General features: G+C 36.6%; 1 protein-coding gene across 1 annotated transcript in view; it reads left to right on the top strand.

The window, feature by feature from the left end:
- adgb (androglobin) overlaps positions 1–22470 on the top strand; it is a 32763-nt gene extending 10293 nt beyond the window's left edge. Inside the window, exons 10-36 of the mRNA XM_043218921.1 lie at positions 219–307; positions 1060–1234; positions 1433–1520; positions 2626–2767; positions 5695–5737; positions 7206–7389; positions 7515–7578; positions 8260–8373; positions 8669–8777; positions 8869–9001; positions 10671–10785; positions 11208–11351; positions 12055–12196; positions 12298–12420; positions 14213–14306; positions 14592–14723; positions 14867–15020; positions 15121–15308; positions 15463–15629; positions 16513–16631; positions 16864–16975; positions 19763–19920; positions 20445–20600; positions 20687–20765; positions 20858–20939; positions 21070–21253; positions 21378–22470. Coding sequence (XP_043074856.1) covers positions 219–307; positions 1060–1234; positions 1433–1520; positions 2626–2767; positions 5695–5737; positions 7206–7389; positions 7515–7578; positions 8260–8373; positions 8669–8777; positions 8869–9001; positions 10671–10785; positions 11208–11351; positions 12055–12196; positions 12298–12420; positions 14213–14306; positions 14592–14723; positions 14867–15020; positions 15121–15308; positions 15463–15629; positions 16513–16631; positions 16864–16975; positions 19763–19920; positions 20445–20600; positions 20687–20765; positions 20858–20939; positions 21070–21253; positions 21378–21566 — 3479 coding nt within the window. The 3' untranslated portion in view covers positions 21567–22470. The remainder of the gene's footprint in view (positions 1–218; positions 308–1059; positions 1235–1432; positions 1521–2625; positions 2768–5694; positions 5738–7205; positions 7390–7514; positions 7579–8259; positions 8374–8668; positions 8778–8868; positions 9002–10670; positions 10786–11207; positions 11352–12054; positions 12197–12297; positions 12421–14212; positions 14307–14591; positions 14724–14866; positions 15021–15120; positions 15309–15462; positions 15630–16512; positions 16632–16863; positions 16976–19762; positions 19921–20444; positions 20601–20686; positions 20766–20857; positions 20940–21069; positions 21254–21377) is intronic.
- The last annotated feature ends 2374 nt before the right edge of the window (positions 22471–24844 follow it).

Genomic DNA, 24844 nt, shown 5'->3' with positions numbered 1-24844 from the left:
CTTATTCAAAATAGACTGCACTCCATTCATTTCATTATGCCTTAAGAATTAAAGAGACTGAAGCCTGACGATGGGGAAAAAAATCTGCTTAGATTTTGAGGGCCTATAAAGTTTTTCATGCATATAAAGTAGAAATGACATCTCTTTCATGTATACTTCTTTTAGTCTTTTTCACACATGCTCTTTCTTTCTTTCTCTCTCTCTTCTTTCTAATTTAGCCACTGGTCCTATTCCTCAGATGGTAGTTTGTGCAAGTTACCAACCTTTGCATCTGATGGAGAAAAGAACCTCAGTGCTTTCAAGGATGGTAAGAACATGTCTTTCAATCCATAGAATATGCACAATTTTTCTAATTGAAGGTCAGTTTTTCTTTTTGTTTGTTTTTTGTTGTTGTTTTTGTTTTTAAAGATGTCTATACTTATATTTTTTAACACAAATGCATTAAATTGATCAGTAGTTTCAAAAATGACATTTGAAATATTTGAAAAGATTTCCGTTTCAAATAAATGCTGTTATTTGGAATTTTTTTCTTTACATGCCCCTGGGCAAAAAATCAGCACATTAGAAATGATTTTTAAATAATTATGTGACACTAAACACTGGAATAATGACTTCTGAAAATGTAATAATATTTTACAGTACTTGTGTTTTGACTCACCAGAAATGCTGCCTTGATGAGAATAATTAAAAACCTAAAAAATCTTACTAAGCCCAAACACTTAAATGACAATATAATATATAATATAATATAATATAATATAAGCTGTTGTTATATTATTATAATTATTGAATAGCATGAAAATAGGAAAAACCTATGTGATGTGCTCATTAGATTTAGTTTTCAAATAATATCCCCACCTAGTTTGTTTGATGTGATGCCTCCACTGAGCATGTACCTAAAGCTCATTAATGTGCAAACATGAACCAAATGGTACTCTCCCTCCCTCTGTCTTAGTCTCAAGCAATATTTGGCTCCGTTTGGATTAGTGCTTGCTGTCTAATCCGTTATTAAGCCCCTCTTCTATAATCTATGATCGTGGTGGGTGGTGTGTTCTCCAGGCTGATTCGTCTGAGAGTCTGAGGCAGTATGGACTCTCTCAGCTCTTCAGTCACCCTGTGCTGCTCACCTGCACTCGAGATTGCCCCCTAGTGGCCCCTCCTAAACCTCCCCCAGTTCCTCAGTGGAAACTCATCAGGCCCCGCAAGCAGATTAACATTACTGATGAACCAATGGGTAAGAAGTGTGTTTTTACGTGTGTGTGTTTTAATTCCTCATGTATTTTTTATATATATATATATATATATATATATATATATATATATATATATATATATATATATATATATATATATATATATATATAAATAAAATACATACATATAAAGATACATAATTGCTCTAGATGGATCAAACTATGTTTTTGCTCTTTAGAACCCCCTGTTCTGAAGCCAGAGCAGTTCATTGAAGTTTCCAGCCCATTTATTAACTACAAACTCATGGCTATGGCTGCACATGACATGTAAGCTTTGTGTGTGTGTTTGTGCGTTTATGTGTGTGTTTCTACTGCAGACTGCACTACCAATTATATTACAGCAAAAATAGCCAAGCTAAGCTGAAAATTATCCTTTTGAGAAAGCCGCTAATGTATTTACTTGCAGTACAGAATCATTTACAAGCTGCACATGCGGGTGTTAAACTTAATAAACACCTTTATTGCTGGCAAATCATAGGATGCCTTTCCAGGTATAGTTTCCAGAATTTAATGTAGGCATTATCAGGGGAGGACAAAAAGAAACACAGTGCTTAAAGGACTAGTTTATATTTCATTTACTCACCCTCATTCATGTGAACTTTTTTTTTTTTGAGTCATTCAATAAGCTTGAAACAAAAACTCACTATATTTAAGACCATAAGACTTAAGGTCCATTCACACCAAGTACAGAAAGTGATTCCAAAGACACCGTATCTCTGTGCCTTTATTGTTATAGCTGTGGCTTGGATGCTGCTAACGATTTTAGAACTACATCACTTTTTTTGTAGTTAGTGTTCTTAAATATCAAATCATGCATTGCTAGTTCTGATTCTTAACAGCTGTATTTCTGAACTGTATGTATGTATGCATATAGTTATGTATGTGTTCATTTCTCTGTACACCAGGTGGTAATGAGTACTTTTTCGTATCAATCAATCCACAATTTCTCAGATCCGTCAGCAGGATGCTTGAACCTAATGGAAAAGTTTTGGTCTGTCATGTTAAAACTAAACCAAATGACATGCCTGCTGCCCACCAGGCATGAAGTATTTAGAGTGTCTGAATATGAGCGTTGGTTTATTTCCAGGTATTCAGTTGCACGTGTGAGTACATTAGCACAGTGTGTGCTAAAAGCAGTAATTAGTTGTGTGGGTGAGTCAAACAGGGACAGAGACTGTGTTGAGGTTCTCGTTGTACTTCTCTTGAGCACAAGACAGTTTTCACACTTAAGTGGTCTGAAACTCTTTAGAGCATGAAACATTTGTGCTTAACACCAGGAAGTGGTGCTTTTGTTTCATGATTATCTAGGATACAAACACAAGATAGTAATGCTTGTTATGTATATAAATACAGTATTTATGTGTGTGTTTAGGGAGCAGGGTGGTGTAAAGAAGCGTGGCTACAATTCTAATCTGACCTCCTTCTCTGAAATGGATGATAGTGAAGATGACCACACTAAGAATGACATCACCCAGAACAGCCTAAATACACTGGACACCACTGAAACCAACCAGGTATCTCTGAAAGGAATGAATATGTTGTCTTAAACTATAATGTGAATGGTCTTTCAATGTTTAAGGTGTAAGTACACATTGGTACATTGTATATATAGTTGTAATATTTGTGTAACTACATGTAGTAACAACCCGCTAATTGTTATGTGGAAATACAAATGTGTAACAAGTCTTTGGTAACAACACTTTTTGGTAATAAAAGTACAAATGTGTAACATAACTAACAGCACTTTTTGGTAATGTTGCACTTTATATTAAGTGAACAGTTCCTATGGATTTACCATGTAATTACTCTAATGTTAAACAGCAGTGGTCAGCAAATTAGGCCTTAAATATAAATTGTGGTTGGTGTCCACTTTATATCAGTGTTTGTCAACCCTGCACAATTTGTATGTCTCCCTTATCTGACACACTCTTTTCAGGTCCTGGAGTTTCTTCTAATGAGCTCACGAGTTAAACCAGGGTTGAGAATCACTGCTTTTTAGTCCTAACTCCTTCCACTTTACATATCCCTAAACCTACCCTTTCCACCCCCTGAATCCCATTTCCACCCCTAAACCTACCCATCTCCTTCTCTCTGTGGATCAAACTGTTCTAATTACTCTTATATACATATTATTGTTACAAAATGTAGTTGTATAATCAATTGTTAAACAATTGAAGTGAAAAAAGTGTTGTTATCATTGTCCTGTTACACATATGCATTACACATACCATTCTGAAGGTTGTTACATATGTGTAGTTTACACATTACAGCTGTATTTATCAATGTGTACTTATACTGTGGTTACATGCAACGTACACATCTAATTTTTATGTAAGTACACAAGTATTACTGACAATATAAAGTGGGACCTGAGATCTTACAAACAAAAACTTTTGAACGGTATTTTATGTTGTATGAATGGGGATTGCTCTCTCTGAACAGATGCAGTTGAGGGTTTGACTGTACTCCAGTCCTGTGGCAGTATGTTTCAGTTTATGCCATCTGTGCAAGCAGTGTGCATCAAAATGTTCTACTCTCTGGCTGTAGTGCGACTGGTGGCCGGGAGGCCGAGACAGGCTATGACATCCTCTAACGCCTCTCTCTATCCAGCTCCAATGTCATTCTGCCTGTCTCCCTAATCAAGAGAGTGCCTCTGGCAGATCCAACATTAGAGAGATAGAGAATAAGAGAGAGGGAATGGTAAAACACGCGTGCCTCGTTGCATAAAAGGACAGGTCATGTCCTCGGAATGATATAAAAAGCAGCACAATTAGCCTGTCAGTCATCAGAGTGGATGTCTCACAAGGGGTTCAGCTTAGATCGGACTGAGACAGATAGCTTCCATGTAGTTTGTACGATAAGTGGACGTGTGTGTATGCGCCTGTGGGATCTAAATGGATTAATGCCCCCTTACAGGATTAGTTCACCCAAAAATAAAGTCATTAATGTCTTTTACTTACATTATTTACAGTGGCTATGATATTCTGTGTGATATTCACAAAATTTCACTTTATTTATAAAGGCCTCCTTTTCCGTTAGCAGTTCATTAATATGAATTTACAATAGCTTCTAAAGTCAGAGTAATGAGATATAAACATGTAATAGCTAGAAAAAAGCTAGAATTGACAAATAATAACTGTCATTTCTGATTCTTTTCTCAGAATTGCAAGATACAAACTCACTTGCAGTTGCAATTGCGAGTTGCAAGTTATAATGTCAGAATTGCATGATATAAACTTGCAGTTGTGAGTTATAATGTCAGAATTGCGAGTTGCAGTTGTGACTTTATATCACGCAATTATGACTTTATAACTTTCAATTATATCTCACAATTCTGAGAAATAAATTTATATTAGGAAGAGAGGGGAAAAGAAAAGAAAGGGGCCACGCTCAGCTTGTGGGTTAAATTATAAATTATAAGTTTATATCATGCAATTCTGAAAAAGGTATTAATTCCATATTTACTGGCAAAAAAAAGATTTCGAAAAGAAAATATCTTAAAGAACATTGCCAAACCAAACATTGGAGCCCACAGACTTCCATTGTATGGGCACAAAGACTGAGATGTTTCTCAGAATATCTTCTTCTACGTTCCACAGAGAAAGGTATAATATGATATCTTTTTAAACCTATATTGAGTTTCTGATAATTTTGTAAGCTGAATTAGGTATGAACAGGAGCTGGTTTACCACAGTAATGTGTGGAATGCACCCTGAGGTGTTTACAACCATATTAAAAAATTACATTTTGCTGGACTACTAGTCCTCTTCTCTTCTCTCTACCCCAAATCACTTCTCTCTGCTCTCCATTCTTTTCCTCCACTCCACTCTCCCCTTCTCCTCACCTCAGATCCGTGGTGAGTCACAGTCTATCTCTGAATCACTGGTGCTGTCGTTCGTTAGATGTGGCGTAGAGAGAGCCCCTAATTGTCCTCCACATTTAAATTGCACAGTCGGACGACTCCTCAGGCTTTAAAAGGCTTTCTAAATGACACGAGGTTGGGTTCAATCACAGGAAAAAAAGAGAAGTTTCTAAGGCCTACAGCTAGATTGTTTCCATGGCATCACGCTGGGTTACTTAGAAGGTAAAAAAAATCCTGCATATTCAAATAGTTTTACAAAAAGGTGCCTCAATTAGCGAGTAAAGACTGACATGCTAATCAAACCCGTGTCCCTTAATCCTGTCACCATCCGAGTGCCCTTAATGTTTATGGCACTCGCTCTCCTGTGAGCAGTTAATTGAAGGAGAAAACCCTTTCTGGTGGGAGTCCAGATGTCAGATTAGAGGATTTCTCATCGGCTTCTGGAAGCCAAACGGGCTCAGCACATGCTGACTGGATGAATGTGGACGTCCTCTGTCTCCAGTGCTTTCCTCTGCCCTCCTCTGCCATGTCTCTCCCAGCTCACCCTGTGCACTTTTTATCCCTCCATTTCCCCCCCAGGTAACAGCAGAGGACAAGAAAAAGGACGACAGCATCACCAACGGTAAGATGTGTCTCCGTAAGCGATGCCACGGCTCAGTCTGTCCTGTCACTCAAACACGTATATGTGTAATGCTCATATTCGCCAGTTATATGTGTTACGTATCGCGGGTTAGCAGTAATTTTGAGGATGAACGCTGACCTGGAAAGACCTCAAGCTAAATATTTTTATTCAAATAATCCTTTACGTCATTTACAAGCTTTTTTCAGTTGTAAGATTGGGAAAGCATTACTCATTTTCAACTGAGTGCGTCTGGAACAATGTGCAGTACAATGAAAGTGAAGTGAAAAGAATGAATTTGTAAAGGCTGACGATAATTCGCCTCACTTATCTCCCTCAAGTCATTGTTTAGCCATCAGAGCAGTGAGGCTAATAGCTGCTGTAATGATATGATAGCTGGCTGCCTTCACAATTCTCGTTTATCCCTCTCTTCCTCTATGCAATCCATCTTCTTTTCATCAGCACAAACACAGATGCAAACACGCACACATAAACGCATGGCATCATCTCTGTCTCTGTGATCATGATCATGCACTCGCCCCTCATTACGACAGGCCAATTATGTGCTTTCCCAGAGAGCCCAGTGTGTTGCTTAGTAACACCTGTGGATAAGTAAATGGAGTGAATGGCTTTGCTACAGCATCTATATTATCATGGTCTAATACGTCAGCACAGCATGCTGAGTGTAATGACTTCAAGCTGCAATGTAGAACAGTATTTCTCAAAACTGGCATAATGAATTGAGTGACACCAGTAAAAGAGCATTTATAAATTCAATACAGTGCCTGATTGGCTAAATGAGCTTTGCTGATTGGTACCACTGAGTTAATCATGGTATTTTCATGAAAAGATAATGTTAACTACCTTATTCTGGTTTGAAATGTTTCATTTTTATTCAGAGTAGTCACATTCTTGAAGTTTTAATTTTTTTACACTTGCAAATCATCCATGCACAAGTTGTAAGTCTTCCCCTTTGCAATCAACAACAGTGTTTAGTCCCTGCCCTACGTTTTCTTTTCATTAATTGTTTTCACATCGTAATATGGATAAAAAAACATCTGTCACTATTTCCGTTTCATTGCAACGTGAAATTTGAGTAGTTTCCCCAACAGTGAGCATCTGTATTGATAATTATATAATGCTAAATAAGTTAGACCATCATCATTATTTTACTGTACATATTTATCTTGATATATTTCTATAGTTGTTTGAAAGGGCTGTAAAATGTTAAGCTTTTTCTTGTATGTAGTAGCAATGCTAATAATAATATAGTATAATATATCTTTATTTAGAGAATCTCATTTCAGACTTCTCCCTAGAAAATTACAAATCACTTCAAGCCTTGGTTACTTAGTATGGCCTGACTATTTTAGCACTGAAAAAGCCAAGGTCACTAATATGTATTCCTACTAGCATTGCTTATTTGTTTTGGATTAGACTGTTTACAACATTTATTTTTTCAATCTCCAAGATGCGGAAGAAGTGAAGTCAACTTCAGGACCTGACAATGAGACAGATGGAAAAGAAAAGGAGAGGCTGCAGACAGCCAAAGAGTCCAGTGGTGCATTGCTTTTATCCCAGGATACATTAGCATCAGACAAACCCCCGCTGCTGGAGACCTGGGTGGACCTGCACAACTTTACTAAATGCTTTCAGTAAGGGTTAATCATCTAAGCCATATTATGCTAATCCTTTTCTATTTTGTCAAATGAACTCCTTGTGCTGTTAAATTTCTGTTAAGCTGCAGGCTGCAATATGCTAATAATCATGTGTTTTGCAGGACACTTTTGGTCTTTCACAAGCCAGATACTTATGCACATCAGTGTAAGACATCACACTTTAAGGTAGGGTTTTGAAGGAAAAGAAAAACGTAATATTTAATGTGCCTGCATTGTAATATTTTTACTATAGTATACTGAAACTAATAAATATTTATTATCTTTTTACATTTGAGGTTACATTTAATTATAATTACATCATTAAGGTAGCGACATGAACTTTTAATTTATTATGCAGTAAATATTGTGAAATAATATTATAATTGAAATGGTTTCTATTTTAATATATCTCAATATGTTATTTCTTTTATGGTAAAACTGAATTTTCAGTAGCCATTACTCCAGTCTACAGTATCACATGACCTTTCAGAAATCATTCTGATGTGCTGATGCTTATTTGAAATAGAAATATCTTGTCTTTATAAGTGTCTTTAATTTCACTTTTTATCAATTTAATGTGCCCTTGCTAAAAAAAAATCCAAGCACAAACAGTTTACTGAATGAATTAAAAAAAATCTAAATGTAACAAATGCTTTTAATTTTTCCCACGAGTCTGTAGCTGTGGTAACTGATTTCTTTTCCTCTATGGGTGGGTTGGGCTGTATCTATGACATTCAGAATGCATTATCATTAAAACACCTAATATAAGAATCAACTAAACCTGTTTTCGGTATAATTATGGTATCTGTGGTGGGAGGGATGTGTTGTGTTTGGAAAGAACATGAAAGTGACTCAATTCTCTGTTAGAACTCCATCTCCTCTCGGCTGTCTGCTGCTGTATTGTCCAATGCTGTGGCCTCCACCCACTCCGTGTCCGCTCATGCTAGACTACCTGATTCAACTGCAATTGTTCACACACAGGTACACACACACATACACACAAACACAATGGGAGGTTTTTGATAGCTATGCTGTTTTTGCTCTTCTCTTCCCATTTTGCTGTAATGCTGGTGAGCTAGATTTTTTTTCCCAAACCTTATCCACTGAGAACATGTGGTTTGACTTAATATTTGGTAATTACTGGGAGTGTGAGTTTATGTAATGTGTGTATGTGTGTGTGTTCTATTGTCTCCTGAGATGCATACGAAACCGAAACACATTAATAAGGTCTGTGCTGATGATGTTCCATTCTGTCCATTGTTCTTGCTTTTCTCAGTCTGCAGACGGGAAAGGTACTCACTTCCTGTTTGTAGATAGCCTGTTACATACAGAAATTGTCATTGGATTCTCAGCGTTGGTGCACTGGGGAGAGAGTGTGGAAGAGAGTAAGGACAGCTAGACATATTCTACATACTCAGTTTGTTTGTTCACAAGAACAAGGTTCCTGTCTAAAATGTGGGTCTTTTTTGTGTGCAGAAAAGGAGTTATCAGCCAAGCCTGGTTCTCTAACAGCTAAGCTTTTCTCATGGAAGAGCATCGTCTCTGAACTCCCTGTGTTGCAGATTCAAACTACTGCTAGTAAAGCTGCATTGCTTTCTCTTCCTCCAGGGTAAATCACTGCATCTGTCGAATTTTCTGCAGCCTTTACTCTAGATTTCTGTGTCACGTGATCCTTTAGAAATCACTGTAATATGATTTCTAAGACTATTGTAATGTAATTGATTTGGAGTTCAAACTGCATTTATTTTTAAACAAATATGAAATTTTTTTAAATGAAAAAATAATAAAAATGACAACATTATTTTAGGTTAATATATGTGCAAAAGTGTGTTCAGTTTATTGTACTTCTTGCATCAATTTAAATCAGCCAGAGATTCATGTTAATTTTTTTTGCAATATTTATATATAACATTTAACACAATTAACGCAGGGCGAGGCTAGGATCACATTTAAGTACATGCCTCTGAAACGGTTTTCAGAACTGTCCTGGAGCAGCCCAGCGCTGTCTAATGTTTAACTCGTCAGCTCATTGATAGAGACTTTAAGATGAGGGTCAGAAAAGGTAAAAAGAGTTGAGATTAAATAAGTTTCTTGTCCGAACAGCGTCACGTTCTGCAGCAGCAGCTCTTAAAAAAAATAAGAGCCAAAATAACCTATAATAACCAACTGCTGTGATGTCTGTTAATCAAAGGACAAAGAAAAAAGAAGGATTCATATATATTTCATTTAGAATGTGTCTGACAAACTGTATATTTCTGCTGAAGCGCACAAGAAAATATGACATTTATTATAATTGGTTTATGTGAAGATTGTTAATAGAAGTTAGTTGCAAGTAATAGAAGTATTTTTTAGGTATAAATGTTAAAACAACTAATATATAAATCAGATTAAATTAAATATATATATATATATATATATATATATATATATATATATATATATATATATATATATATATATATATTATGTAATCTATATGTTACAAAAAGTGGTCCCAGCATTTATATCAGTGCTGTGACAGTCCACACTGTAATGTGAACTATTTTTATTATTTTTTTTAAATCCAACAAAAAGCTCCCAACATCACAACCAAAGTTCATGTAATGTATTGCGCTCTCTCAGGAGCCCAGAACAGAAGAGAGAGATAAGAAGATGGGCTCGGATACAGAAAAAGAGAGAGAGATATGACCCAGTCTGCTATTTCTAGCAGCATAGTGGCCTAAAAGCTGGAAGCCTACATTCAGAGGTCATACTGAGGGAAGAGGAGGGCCAAGTGTAGGCACATCTGAATTGTTTTTTGAGAATCATACATTCAGGAAAAAAAAGATGTTACCAAAAGGCTCTCTTTCCTTTGTTCTCTCTCGCTCTTTCTTCACCTAATACTCCTCAGTGTTGAGAAATCTCATTTCTGTCGACAAATTATGTAAAGCTAATATGTCACTGCAGAGCTAGTCCAGTTCCGTGGGGGTTTATGAGGGTGCTTAAAAGGCGTATGAGCAACTTCAGTCAAATTGTAATAATAGCTTTTATAAGCACAAGGAGATTTTGCTGCTGACTACAAGTATATGTACGAAATGTTACATGTACAAAATCCCTACATTATCACTATCTTCACTAGTAACAGTGCATGATCTTGAAAAACATCTTGTAATTTGAAGTTATTAATTAGGAACATTTAATCTTAATTAGATCAATTTACTATAGAAGTTTTTGCAATATTACACTACAGAGAGATGCCTATTAAAAATCTTTAATCAGAGCTGTTTTTTTCACACTAGGCGTCATGTTCTTCAAGTGCACACAAGTGCTTTATTGGCCGTCAACCTACATCTGTTCAGCATGTCTCCTTTCGTGTTTGGTGATGAGGAGACTGTTATGCTACACCTTGACAAGGCATGCACGCAGTAACACACACATTTCTGACCCTGGACCACAAAACCAGTCATAAGTTACATGGATATATATGTAGCAATAGCCAAAAATATAGTGTGTGTGTGTCAAAATCATTTTCTTTTCTTTTATGCTAAAAAAACATTAGTAAAGCTCATTTTACATTAAGATATTTAGTAAGTTTCCGGCCCTACATTTTTTTTTAAACTTCATTTTTGATTAATAATATGCATTGCAAGAACTTTATTTGGACAACTTTAATATTTGTCAATCTTGTGATTTAAATGTTTTCAATATTTAGATTTTTTTGCATGTTTCCAGATGTATAAATAGTTTTAGATTATGTATCAGTGCTTTACAGCAGAAACCGAATTACAAAATAATCTCAGGTATTGTGCTCCATGTATCTCTTCTGAATTGTCAAGGAGAGTCTGAGGTTCTGTGAGCAGGCTGTTATGATTGTGAGAGCCCTGGGTCGAGTGATCAGCAGCTTCTCAGATCCAGAGGAACTACCGTCAACCACCAAAGAACTTGAGAAGACCCATGGTGTAGGCATACAGCAACAAAGGGTGGGCTGTACTAAGACTATTGCATCCTCCGCTAGATCACTGTGTAACCAAAACATTGTATTTGAACAAACTATTCAGCATTTCCTTTTGATTTTTAACACCTTCATTATTTAAACGAATAAAATAAGTGTTTTTTTCAGGATTTGAAATTGAGCTCTTTATGACTCATCATCAATGTTCACAGCACTGTACCAGCGAGCAGCTGTGAAAAGCCATTGCTAATCTTTTACATTTCTAGTTTCAATAAAATCTCATTGTTTCTTTACATTTTTCATTCTCAATCTTGAATTAATTTTTAGTTGTTGAAGTTAAGTTAATTTTAAATTAAAGTTTTTAATTTGCTCATGGCTAATTTTAGCGGAGTTCCTTTTAAATTACATTTTAGGATACAATTTTGTTTAGTTTTTGTTGTTTTGTTTTGTCAGAACCGTGCAAACTACATATATTTTGTCACTATTAAATTGAATATTGACTATGATTTACACCTGAATTTTTGAATTTGTCTGAATTTGTTGATTTGCATCACTAATTCGGCTATTTTCCTATTTATTGCCGTGAAGCTGCTTTGAAAAAAATCTATACCGTATAAAGCATTAAAAAAATATAGTACCATGACTTGAATTTGCATTCCAAAGACCCCCGTAGTAAGGGGGAATTGAGCAATTTGTCTCGGCGCTGATTGTATATTGCTTGTCCCATACAGGTGTTCAGTGAAGCTGTGTATCATATGTTTTGCTCTGCTCTGGGGCGGAAACTGAACTCTGAGGAGCTGTTTGCAGTACAGACTCTGACAGGAGACCCATCGCCACATGGCAGCAATGATAAAGCTTTGGATGCACGAACAGGTGAATGTGGGGCTGACAGAGTCTTTCTTTGGGTCTAGACCTGTTATAGCATGTATCTCATCCTGACTTCATGTACCCATGCGTTTTTCTCCCTGTGAAAGATGACACTCCAGAGGGCTGGAATGGCAGGCAGGCCACAGACAAAGAAATGCAGGCAGCCACAGTGTTGCAGGCAGGCTGGAAAGGATACCTAGTCAGAGAGATCCTCACTGCAGCAAGACCAGGTAAAGTCCAGCTTCACCTGAAATCAGAGACGATGATACCTGGTAGAAATGGAAGAGTGGAAACACTATATTCAAGAATTTATGCCAATTGTCTTTGCGATCTGATTCATACCCATTCTCTTGTGGTCAGTTATGTCTGACATCTGTTCTGTGGGTTTTATGTTCGTGAGAGAGAGAGAGAGAGCTGCAAGGCCCTGGAGCTCATACTTATCAATGAAGCTGCCAGTCATTCTAAGCGAGTATGACAGCAGAGAGAATAACACACCTCTCCATCTCTCTCTCCATCTGGCTCCATACCTCCAAGCATCATTCCATCCCCAGCCTGACAACATGAGTGACAGGGAGAGTGGCCGAGAGAAAGTGAGAAAGAAAGAAAGATGCAGCGGTATCGGAACGGATGAAGGGAAAGTGTGAGAGGAAGAATAAAAAAGGAGCCGAATCTTACTGTGCAAGATAATGTATATTTCAGGAAGTAATAGCATCCAGGAAGCTCAAAGAGTCAAAACACTCAAGCAGTCTCTAAAGATCCTAGTATTGCTCATCAAGCTCTATTTACCTCAGACAACTCATTTATTGTGTGAAAATTACAGTGTAGATCCAGCAGTCACACACAGATAAACACAACTATATTCAATAGACTTCAGAAGTAGGGATGGACTGATCATGATTTTCCACGGCCGATTCTATAATTTTTTTTTTCTTTCGAGTAAATGGAATGATTTCGACTGCCGTTTTTTAAAGCATGAGACAAGAAAGAATGAAATAGCAAGTAAATATCTTGTTCCTGTACTCTATTTCAGGTTGAACTGGCCCTACAAATGAAAATATTTGTAGCCATTGGAAATTAGAGACAACCAAAGATGTAACATACATATAGTATGAGCAGGTTTTTTTGTAAATTAGATTGTGTCATTTCAGTTTTTAATGACAAAACAGAATGGTATGGCTGTAGCTTTGTGAAATTATACTACAAAGCAAAACCTTCACCAAACAAAACAGTTTTCTTCATGGAAAACATTTATATCCACCCTCATCTATAATTCAATACTTGAAATTTTCCTATATATTTCAAGCATCATTAACAGTGATTTGTCTGGTGGTGTATCTATGCTATTTGTATTAGTCACCAGTGTATACAATTGTGCTGTCTGTTAGTGTTCTGTTAACAGAATTGTAAATTTTTTGGGATTTATTGCAATCTAGTTTGTATGCATATCTAGAGCAGGAATTGTCTGAAATGAAACAAAAAAAGACTATTTGAGATATGGACTGGTTGAGCACTTTTTTTAATTATATGTTTTATCTTATCCAGGTGGGAGCTGGTATAAGGTGACATTGTATTCTCATCTTGGATGATGTCATTCTCTATATATTTATATAAGTATATATAAGTGTTTCTATCATTACAACGTTCATTCACAAATGAGCCTGAGAACGGTTTGTCTCCTACCTGGCAGTATGAAATTAATTTATTTTTAGGGGCATTTTTTTCTTTCTAGCACTCATTTGGCAGTAGATGGGCAGATAAATTAAATTTCATTTTATGTGAGAGAAGAGGAGAATATTTCAATGAACAAAGCCAGACCTGGCTGGTAAAATGATTGGCATTCTAGAAACATAGGGATTGAGATTTGAGTTAATTTATCTCTCACAGAGGCTTTTCCGAATCATCTTTTAAACTGGGCCAAATCTAACCATGTTATCCAATCCAGTTTCACAGCTCTAAGGTGAACGATGTGGGTTTTTATGAGTGCTTATTATGGTGTGTTCATGTTTGTTTGTGTGTTCTTAGGTACAAAAGAAAATCTGAGTGTCTCTAAAACTCTGCAAGAGATGTGGGTTCCCGTGGAATCCGATCTAGAGAAACATGCTGTATCTTTACTGAGGTGAATTATTCATTTTAAAGAATCATTTCTCTCCTCCATTGTGTCTCTCGGTGGTACCATCTGCTGTTTACTGTCTGTGTGCCTGGCTTTAGATGCGGGGAGGGTCTATAGAGAGTGACCTCTGGCCTGGGGGGTGAATGTGGCATGTGTCTGGGCTCAGTGGGTGGGTGGTATCTTTTCCCAGTGCTTGTTGCCTAACCTAGTCGACTCTAACAATCTGGGTGTCATAGGTCGGTTTTTGTCTGCTTGAATCTTTATCCAGTACTAAGTGTGCGTTTCTGGTAGACACATGGTTGCTAATGGTGAAGGAATAGCAGAGCTGTATCCCTGTGGAGAGGATGAGTGCAACAGAATAACATTCACTGACTATTCAGTGCCCATACCAGAGGTAGCAAACTCCTGGATTGTAATCTTCAGGTCAGGAACACTCATTTTTACACTTTTAGCAAACCAATAGTTTACTAAAAAATACCTTTCATTAAGAAATGCAAAGTTTGTATTTTTAAGCGATTTCTAATTGTTATGCTTAAGCAATTTTTCTTGCCTATTCTCATTTCCAGAGAGGTGCTTCATGTTCCTAAGAACACGCTGCTGGTTCCTAAGATCTTCTCCCCTCTTCCTGTGTGTATTTTGCATGTCATCAATAATGACACTTTGGAAGAAATACCAAAAGTCTTTAACAGGGTCGAGCCATACATATACACCCCAAACAAGGTTTGTCTCTGTCAATGGTATAGCTCCTCTCCATGTTTTTTTTTTTACTAACAAACTAACTAACAAATATTATTTTTTATATTGTATTCACACTCCATAGGGTGGTTACACATTTATTGCTGAGGCTCAGACTGGAGACACACCTGTGTTTGGAGGAAAATGGCGAATGCTTCTGATTGGCTCCCGGGAACCTCTGCCACAGCTGGCCAGAGAAACACCAATCAATAACTTTTCTGTAAAAGAGTTGAAGGGTTACTACACCCCTAATCCAAAGGACATCATCTGCAGGTTAGCACATGCATAAAGCGTACAAAATAATAGCCTATATTTATTATTACGTTGAAATTATATTGACAGCACTGCAAAGCTGGACAATCAGTTGTTGCATCAATTCTGATCTAAACAATGTGTGTGATTTTTATTATTTTTTCTTTTCTGCCAGGCATGTGATAAAAGTCTCCAGTGATCACAGTGCTACTGTGCAGTTTCAGACTTCAAAATCAGATGTCTACATTAAACTCAGTATCCTAGACCATGAGAAAGAGGTCACCAGCAGTAAGGGCAAAGGGCATGTCATCATTCCAATCTACTGCTTCTTAGCCAGCAATGGTTTGTACACACACACACACACACACACACACACACACACACACACACACACACACAGACAATGGTCTGTTTGTCTGTCTGTCTGGTGTGAGATTTTTTTTTTATCTCAACATTTACAAAATGACGAAAAAAAATTCTCAATTTGGAATCTCGTGCTTAAAGAAAATGAGTTTTCCACTTTGTGGTACACGTTTTTGCATTGGAAATTAAAAATGTGGGCAGTGGTATGGGGAAAAAACGAAAAGCCACCGAGAACTTGATTTCATTTTACTTTTTGTTTTTAAACTCTATATTGTGTGCAAGATGATGCTATTTTTTTGTCAAATTAAATGCCTTTACTTCCTCAATTTAATGAATTCTTGTTGAATAAAAGTAATTATTTCAAATAAATAGATTTTTTTTAGGGTAGCATATTAATAGTGGCCAGAAAAAATAATTAGAAAATTTTAACATTTTAGAATGGTATGAATTGTCTACAGATTTTTTTGATTTTAAATGATAAAGAAATGAACAGTTGAACAGTTAGATATAATGAATTAATGATCAACCTAAATTTGTGAGTAATTTTAATAACTTTAGGGCCACAGCAGGCATATTTAAACAGACACGTGTACATATTACGAACAAATCACAGATAGTCTGTCATCCACAGACTGTGATGTTCCTGTTGGCTCACAAAAACTAAGGTATAGTTTGTGCTCCTTTCTTTTCCGTTAGTCCAAGTGTCCCTGTCCACCCACTCCACATTTTGTCTTAACACATATTCACTTTATAAAGTCACTGTCTCAGTTACTTAGCTACAGCCTGACTCTGCCAACTCTAGAGTGTATTTATAGGGTGTTCATTTGTGTTTGTATGTGTGTGTGTGTATTGTGCGTTGCAGGCGTTTTTGTGGCCCAGGCGGGGGAGAAGCAGGATCAGGGCAGCCTTACAGCAGAAGGGAGAGTGACAGGAGGGGGCGGAGGAAAGGAAGGGAGTGACCAGCACCCTACAGACACACTGGTACCTGTCACCACAGACAGCTTCTGCTGTCACTTTAGTGTGTGTGTGTGTGTGTGTGTGTGGTAGCATCTGAACTTGCAGTTATAAAGTTCTAAGAAAGAATCGTTTTTTTTCAGATTGTTTTCTGGTTTTATATTGAACTGTATTTTGTATGTGTATTGCTGATCTATTATAGTTTGCATGCCCATGATCATTCACTGATGTTTTATCATTTGCCTGTGTGTGTCTTTAGTTTCATAAGTATTACATACAGGCGGAGGTGTTACAGGAGAGCTGGACTTTAGACGAATCTCTCTCCTCCTTCATCCAGAAACTCAGAGACATAGAGCGCAATGAAATGAGAGGTACGGTCAGTCATACAGAAGATGCTAAGTGAATAATGCAGTGTATTAGACACACATTGTCTCTCATTGATTAAAAAAAGTTTTAGTGACTAATTTAATTTAGTATTTATTTATTTAATAATTTCTATTTAGTCTTCTTTTTAGATTATAATAGTGACTTAAATTGGACCAATGACAGAAAATGATGACAGACACAAACTTTATAAAGAAGGCTTCATAAAATAGTACCAAATTACCATAAAAATCTCTCTCTTTTTGCCAAAGAACATCAATACAGGATACTGCAGTACTTTTTGACAGTGAAATGTACTAAAAATGTGCCTTTGCTGGTTGATCCAGCGATGATGATTCAGACTAGATCCACTCAGTTTGGCACACAACTGCCTGCTGAATATTGTGAGGTTCATGCCATTGAATCTTGTGTTTTTGAGATTGTTTGTACCTGCAAAACAAGATTCTAAAATCTTGTTTTTGTTTTTTTGGTGTATAAGCCAGGTTTGGAAAAATTTTATCTGCCATTCTATTTAGTTAACATTAACATTTAAAACTCTTGTTTTTATTATTTTTATTTTTTTTAATAGAATGTTTTATCTTTTAATGAAAGCATTTATAACTGCTCATTTTATTTTTTAGTAGTAGAAGCCAAGCTTGGAAAATTTAATTAAATAGAAAAAAATTGATGTCACTTTATCTGCCATTCCATTCAGTTTTGATTGTCATTAGCAGTTAAAATTAATAATGTAAACCTTTTTTATATATATTTTAATATAACTTTTTGATCATTAATTAAAGCATTTTCACTGCATGTTTCTGTCTTGATAATGTTTATTTATTTATTTATTTATTTATTTATTAATTCTTGTCCCAGACTCATCTGGCTATATGTGATTTGAATCTCTGCTCATGTTTTCTCATTTAGTCTGAAGCGTACTGAATAGGCTGACTCTCACCCCACCTGTGCTTCTTTTGATTAACTGAGAGCTGGCCATCAAAAATATAATGGAAGCCTGCTAAATTCATCTGCTTGCGGTAAATAGCGAGATGCGATTTGCTTTGCCCTTGGACGGGTGACATAAGGTCATTTGCTGCGGGTCAGCTCACTGGAAGAGCTGAAAACAACCTTGATTTTATTGAGAGAAAAATGAATAAGCAGGAAGCTCATAGAAATGGAAATGGGAAGGATTAAAATGGAGGGAGAGGAAAAGAGAGAGCTAGTGTATTGGATGCTTGTGTATCGTGAAGTGGTAGTGAAGATGAACTAGTTTGCATGATGGCCTGGCTCCAGTAATAATATTAAAATTCTTTTGTCTTCCTGATCCCTTGATATTAAATGTATTCCGTTTTGTTTGGTTTTTTTACTTTTTTTTTCATTGTGAATCTGTAATTACAATGAATCTAAGCGGTTAAATGCCTCGGATTGGGCTTTCATCACTGGTGTGAGTGTGTGTAGATCCACGTGTGCCCACTGTACATTCGCAAGCGTGTGCGTCACAATCCACACGTGCCTCTCATTTCATTTCCTGATAAGCTTGTGTAAATGGGTCAATGGGAAGTCAAATGAAGTTGGCTCTTGGCCTCTTGTGCCCTGGGAAGTATTTCTGGAGGAAAGAGAATTGAATTAACCCAGTTGAGTGGCTCTCAGTGGAGCAGGAGCCACCCTGAACAGTTACTACACACACCAATCAATAAATGCACATGGGAACCAGGCCCAGTGCACTGAACTCTGCCGGATGTTCATCAGGCACATATAGAAGGCATACAGTATGGCTGCCCTTTGGGCTTTCGACTGGAATGACCTCTATGCTTGCTTTCAATGTCCTGCATCTAATATTTGTGCAGGGTTTTGTTGCATTCACTTATCATATAAATAATATATTTTAAAAATGTAACCTTTATTTTAAAAATAAAACTGGGTACAAATCACATCCCTGCTGTTGACTCTATTTGATGTTTAATCTAAACAAAATTGTTAACATGCAATGGACATATTAACCCAAAATGACTGGTTCAGTCTCATATTCTTAGTGAGGTGGATATACAAAGAGTGGCATGTTGGTAACGCTGTGTCAGAAAGCACAGTGTGACTTCAGACTAAATCAGTGATCAGGATTCTGTGATGGTGTCCTTATGGATACTGAGTAAACTGTCCAGTAGGATGTACCCTTATACATAGAATATCAGAAGAAGGTGAAGGAGATTTAGTTCTGTTTTTTAAATAGAGCAACACTGCCATCTAGCAGGATCTACATCTGCATTTAATGCATTTAAGCCTCAGTAGGCTTTGAATAAAACCCTTTACTTTAAAAGGTTTTAAGTGTTATTTCTGTGTTACTCCATTCTAAATTGTGTAAATAATTGCTGTTTTTAAAATAAATGACAACTGGTTGAGCCAAAGTTTTACCAACTTGAAATGGCTTGCTTAATAATATAAATCTACTTATTACAACGTTTATATATATATATATATATATATATATATATATATATATATATATATATATATATATATATATTCATATATTCATTAATTAGTAATTTTGTGCTTATTATAAAATTATTAATTTTACTTATTAATATGAACTTGCTTGTTAGTTTAAATATTGACAAATAACATGCCTTATATTTATGAAAATAAATCTAGTATTTAAATGTATTATTCATGTATTCAGAAAAACAGTAATTTTATTATACATTTTATTTTATTGAGATACTTTTGGCTCACTTTTGATTGAAGTGTGTATTGTTTATTTCATTCTGTATCATCTTTGATATCTATTTTTTTGGCAGTGTTTGGGGATATTTTGGATAGCACATCCATGGCTTTGGGTACAGATCAACAAAACAAAGAGGGCCAGAAATCTACTCCCAAACCAACCCAAAAGGCCAAGGAACGAGACAAGGACAAAGATAAACTAACATCTAAGTCAAGCTTTATTATGGAGCAAGTCAGTACAGTATATGTGTGTCTGTGCATGTATTTTAATATCAGTATCGAATCCCACCATATGTTTAAATCATTCGCCCCCATATTGTCCTGTAGAAATAGCTTCTCTCATGAATATTGTTCATTGTGCTTTACAGAAGGGCACATTCCTCTCCCACAAGGAGAGTGATTTTTTTTTGATTTAGCAAGTAAATTGATCAAAAGTAACAGTGAAGTCAATTATCCTTTTAAAAAAAGATTTAAAGAAAGTTCTTAGCATTCATAATAGTAAGAAATGTTAAAATGATTTCCGAAGGATTATGTGAAACTGACTGAGAAATGGCTGTTGAAAATCAGAGGGATGAATCCAAATATATTTAACAAGCAAACAGTTATTTGAAATTGTTAGAATAATACAGTTTTTACTCTATTTTTGATCAAATAAATGGTGTTCAAGAGAATGGCGTTCAAGTGTTTTTTCAATCTTACCAGCCTCAAACTTTTGAACAGTACTGTAAATGTCAGCTTGTTTGTTTGTGTGTGCAGAATTTGGATGAGAGTAAGCCCCACTGGATCCTGCGTGTGGTGAGTGAACACAGCGAGGCAGGAAGTATAGAGGTGAAGAAAGACACTGAGAAACTAGAGGAGATCAGAGCCATGAAACTGGCCTGGGAAGCAGCTGAGCCTGGCAGAGCAGCAAAGGTACCGCATAACTAGAAAGCTAGAAGTGAATCTGCTCTGTGTGCTCAAACAATCCTGCATGTGTATCTGATTGGCTTGTTTTGAAGGCTCATCAGACCCGGCTGCGCTATCTCAAAGACCAGCAAGAGCGTGCAGAGAGTAAAGTGCCTGTCACGACTGAAACAGGTTACACACGAGGATACACACAAACAGATTGTTTGTACAGTTTTATATGGGCGTATTTATTACATGGCTTAATCTTTGTATTTTGTTTGCAGACAGCCAAACCCAGCCTCAACAAAGTGAAGAGTTCATACAGAACACTGACAAAAATGATATTAATTATAGACCATTTATCAGGTACCACTAATATATTATATTATATTAATGTTGAAAAAAAAATCTTCAAAACAAGAAAAGAAAACGACCCCAAAGTTTTGAATGCTAATGTATATCCTCTATCTCTCATTTTTTCACTCTCTTCTTGAAGGAAGTTTATGCCACATCCTCGTCTAAAAGATGAAGTGCTGGAGGAGGAGCAGAGGAGGGAACGCTCCGAGAAGTTCCAAAGTTTCCGCCTGATCTGGGACAATATTCTGGAACAGCGTAAACAGGAAAAACTTGAACGCAAGGAAATGATGAAACGACAGCTAGAGACTTACATTGGCTTTCAGGTTTGTGATGTGTCGATACTATAAATGCAAATTTACAAAAATTGTGTTTATTGTTGGTATTTGTTCCATAGTACAGCAGCCATTAGAAGAACAAAAAAAAAACCATTAGATTTTTCTGTTATAGGACACAATGGATGCATATCGGCAAAAGATGCTACAGACTCGTGAGGCACTCTGTTCCAGCATCCTAAAGGACCAGTCACATAAGAAAATGGAAGAGCCACCTATGGAAACAGTCGAACAGGTCGAACAAGAGAAAAACAGTACTGCGGTCCAGTCAAGTGGACGCAAGAGTGGGGGCAAAAGGAAGTGATCTCATAGCAATAAAATAAGCAGTCACTCATTCTAACACTGCTCTTTATTTTATTAAGAATATTGCATTGCCTGCCCTTTTATATATTAAGATACGATTTCTTTTGTAACAAGTGAATTCAGTTTGTAAGATTAGCATGCAGAGTCACCTTTCACTGTCAGGTTATCTTCCTCTGTGATTCTTTATTTAAATGGTTACTGTCAGGGTTGATTTGAGGAGCTCTAAAGGACAGTCTGTCCTATTGTTTCCCAGAAAACAAGGCAAGAGTAGTTCTGGAATCTTATTGTTCCTATACATAAACACAATGACAATGTGATTTGATAATAAATAAATAAATAAATAAATAAATAAATAAATAAATAAATAAACACTTGATGAATCTCCCATGTAAAATAAATGACTTTTATTATATGAATGGGTAGCTACATTAAGCTGTAATCTATTTATTACTTTTTAGTCACCATTTGAGATATTTGAGGATATGTGTTGCAACAGAAATATATAAATTATTCCATATGTAGGGCAAGGTACATTGTCAATGTAAAGCAAATTTTATTGGAGCATGTGGTGCATATTGCCATCTGTATTGATACATGCCATGATGCCTCAGTTTCCACTTCAAACTAATGTGCGGGACCTCTGTTTCTTTAAATGGAATGCTGGATTGAATCAGAAAGTTTCCTGCCAGCTGCATGCAGCAAAAGTGACCTCAGTTGTCGGTAGGATTGCAGTTCTTTGTATTTTTGTTTTTCTAGGGGTTTTGGGAGGCCTGCTCCAGGAGATATTATTCCAATTCAGTGGACGGTTAGAGCATTACTCACAGCCTCTCATAAGATGTCTCTGCTCATAAGGATAATTGAGGTTAAATCTGTGTCCCTTTTGTCTCTCATTGTTCTGTCCCATCCTTAAAACAAATACAGACACAAACTTGAGTTGGGTGTTTTTCTCCCTGTCTGTGAAGCAAGACATCTGAAGAGATGTGGTGTATGTATGTGTGTCTGTGTGTAGGTGTGTTCCTTTTTCTTCTCAGTCTGCAGTCAGTTCTCCTCCAGCTATACCAACCCTCACCTCCCCAGAAATCATATGAGGGCGCTAATCCACTAAGCCACAGTCAGAATTTGCACATGTACTCACAAAACATGACTACTTTTCTTGCATTGCAGTCCAGTCATCTCAGTATAAGGTATGAGCAAATGCTTGAGCAAAAGCACAAGATTTAATTCTAGTCCCTGACTGCCACGCCACAATAGAAAGAAATAATTAATGCCTCATATTAGCCAGACGTGGCCTCATTTGGCTGATGGCACTGTGGAGATTAGACAAAGGGCTCAAATATTAATTGTAGTGTCCATGTTTTTTCCCCATGTCTTTGTCATCTTCCACATTCACCACTATCACAGGAACTGAACAAGGGCAGTGACTGACATTATATTGGTTTGTGTGTCACGTCGGAGAGAGAGTAAGATAAGTATGGCTTTAAATTTTAATCCTGAGACGCACAAAAGACGTCGTGCAAAGATAAATCTTTTCTCAGTTAATAATGAAATCAAATGATAACTTTCTACTAACTGCTACTAAGCCCTGATAATTTCCACCAGGAATATTTACTCGTGTGGTGCATAGACTCCCAAAGCAGTGACTTGACACCTAAATATTCAGGTGAAGCTATACCAATATTGGTTTATGAGATAAATCCCTGCTGTTTATGTAATGAGAAAATGATTGTGTGCTGACAGCCAAGACAGAATCCCCATCTGGAATGGTGCATCATCTGGGCACATGATGTGTTTTGATGGGACTTTCTGTACTGCGTCTGATGACACAATCTGAATGACAGCACTTAATTGAGAAGCTTTCGTAACTGCATAAGTAATGGGCCAAAGTAGTGTTTTGCGCTCATCATTTTCAAAGGGTTCTAATATTTTTAACCCTTTGTTATGTAACCCATGTGTTCCCATTCTGAAGTTAGAACAGCACGGACAGTTCCAAGAAGACTATTCATCACAAATTGGATGCTCCTCTCAAGATACGATTGTTTAATGACTTCTACAATTCACCTTAGCTAAACCCGTAACCTTAAACTAAATGTCAGCTGTCTTGCTTGTCTTCTCACCCCTAGTTGAAGCACAAAAGCGCATAGTCATATAATGTTAACCATATAGTGTGTCTTAACCACAGGAACAATAGAAAAATGGGAAAAGTGTGGACAGGTTGTCTCTCCCATCAGACTGAGTGATTGATGGCTGTCGTTTAAAGTGATCTAAAACTAGAGAGGTGTTTAATCAGACTGGTTGCTGGCAGTGACATGTGTGGATGTTACAAAATGCCCTTACATAGTGCCATTTGCCATCTTACACTTGTGCTGAGAGATGCTGTTGACAAGAAGCTTTGAAATAGTTTTCTGACTTGGCCAAGAATGATGAGAGCTGAAAGAACAGAGGTCGTCCTGGCTGCCCTTATATGCTGTAAGGGGAAACTGTAATGGTATTATTTTAAACCCTGACAACACACAAGCATGCCATTCAACCTTTGGAAATCACTTTTCTTCTTTGCTTCATTTTCGTGCTTGAGAAAGTGTAGACTCAGATACTGCTTGCTGAGCCATATTACAGAAAGTTTGTTAATAGTCTTTTGTCTGAAATAATATCCTAAATTGAATCATGGTGAACATAGACAGAAAGTTCTTCTTCTTCACTTTAGACCATGTCAGGACAAACTCTTCCAATTAAAATCTCTAAACGCTTCAAAAATGTCTATGAATAATACTTATTTTAATACTTAATCAATGAAGCTCATGATAATTTCTTTGTCCTTCTGTATCTTATTGTGCTATTTACGTTGCAGCCCCCAAAGCTCAAAGATGGGTGTTTTAGTGTCATTGTCAGCAGCCTGCAGTTTAGTCATCACAGTGAGTTCATCTGTATGTGTGTGTGTGAATGTGTCTGCTGAGAATTGTTGATGGGTGTCTTATCGCATCTGTTGATTATTCCTGCTGATAGCAGATGTGTTGCAATGAGTGCAAATGAGACATCCTCCCTTCTTCTAATGTTCTTTCTTGTAGCTCTGACTCTGATGTCGTCAAGTCTGTATAGCTACGCACACACATTTACCTGGCTATCTAAATGGGACATGCTGTACCATACTGTGGCCGTCTGTTGTTTTCATGTAATGCTAATTATAATGACATAATTTTCCCAAATGAGGATTTCACGCCTTGCAACTACAAAACTAAACAATCCCAAAAAAGAAATGCCTTCAAATTATATTAGAAAGAGAGT

This window comes from Puntigrus tetrazona, chromosome 20 (genome assembly GCF_018831695.1).
Source record: "Puntigrus tetrazona isolate hp1 chromosome 20, ASM1883169v1, whole genome shotgun sequence".
NCBI lineage: Eukaryota > Metazoa > Chordata > Actinopteri > Cypriniformes > Cyprinidae > Puntigrus > Puntigrus tetrazona.
The sequence above is the reverse complement of the archived record's forward strand: the minus strand, read 5'-3'. Positions and strand labels throughout refer to the sequence as shown.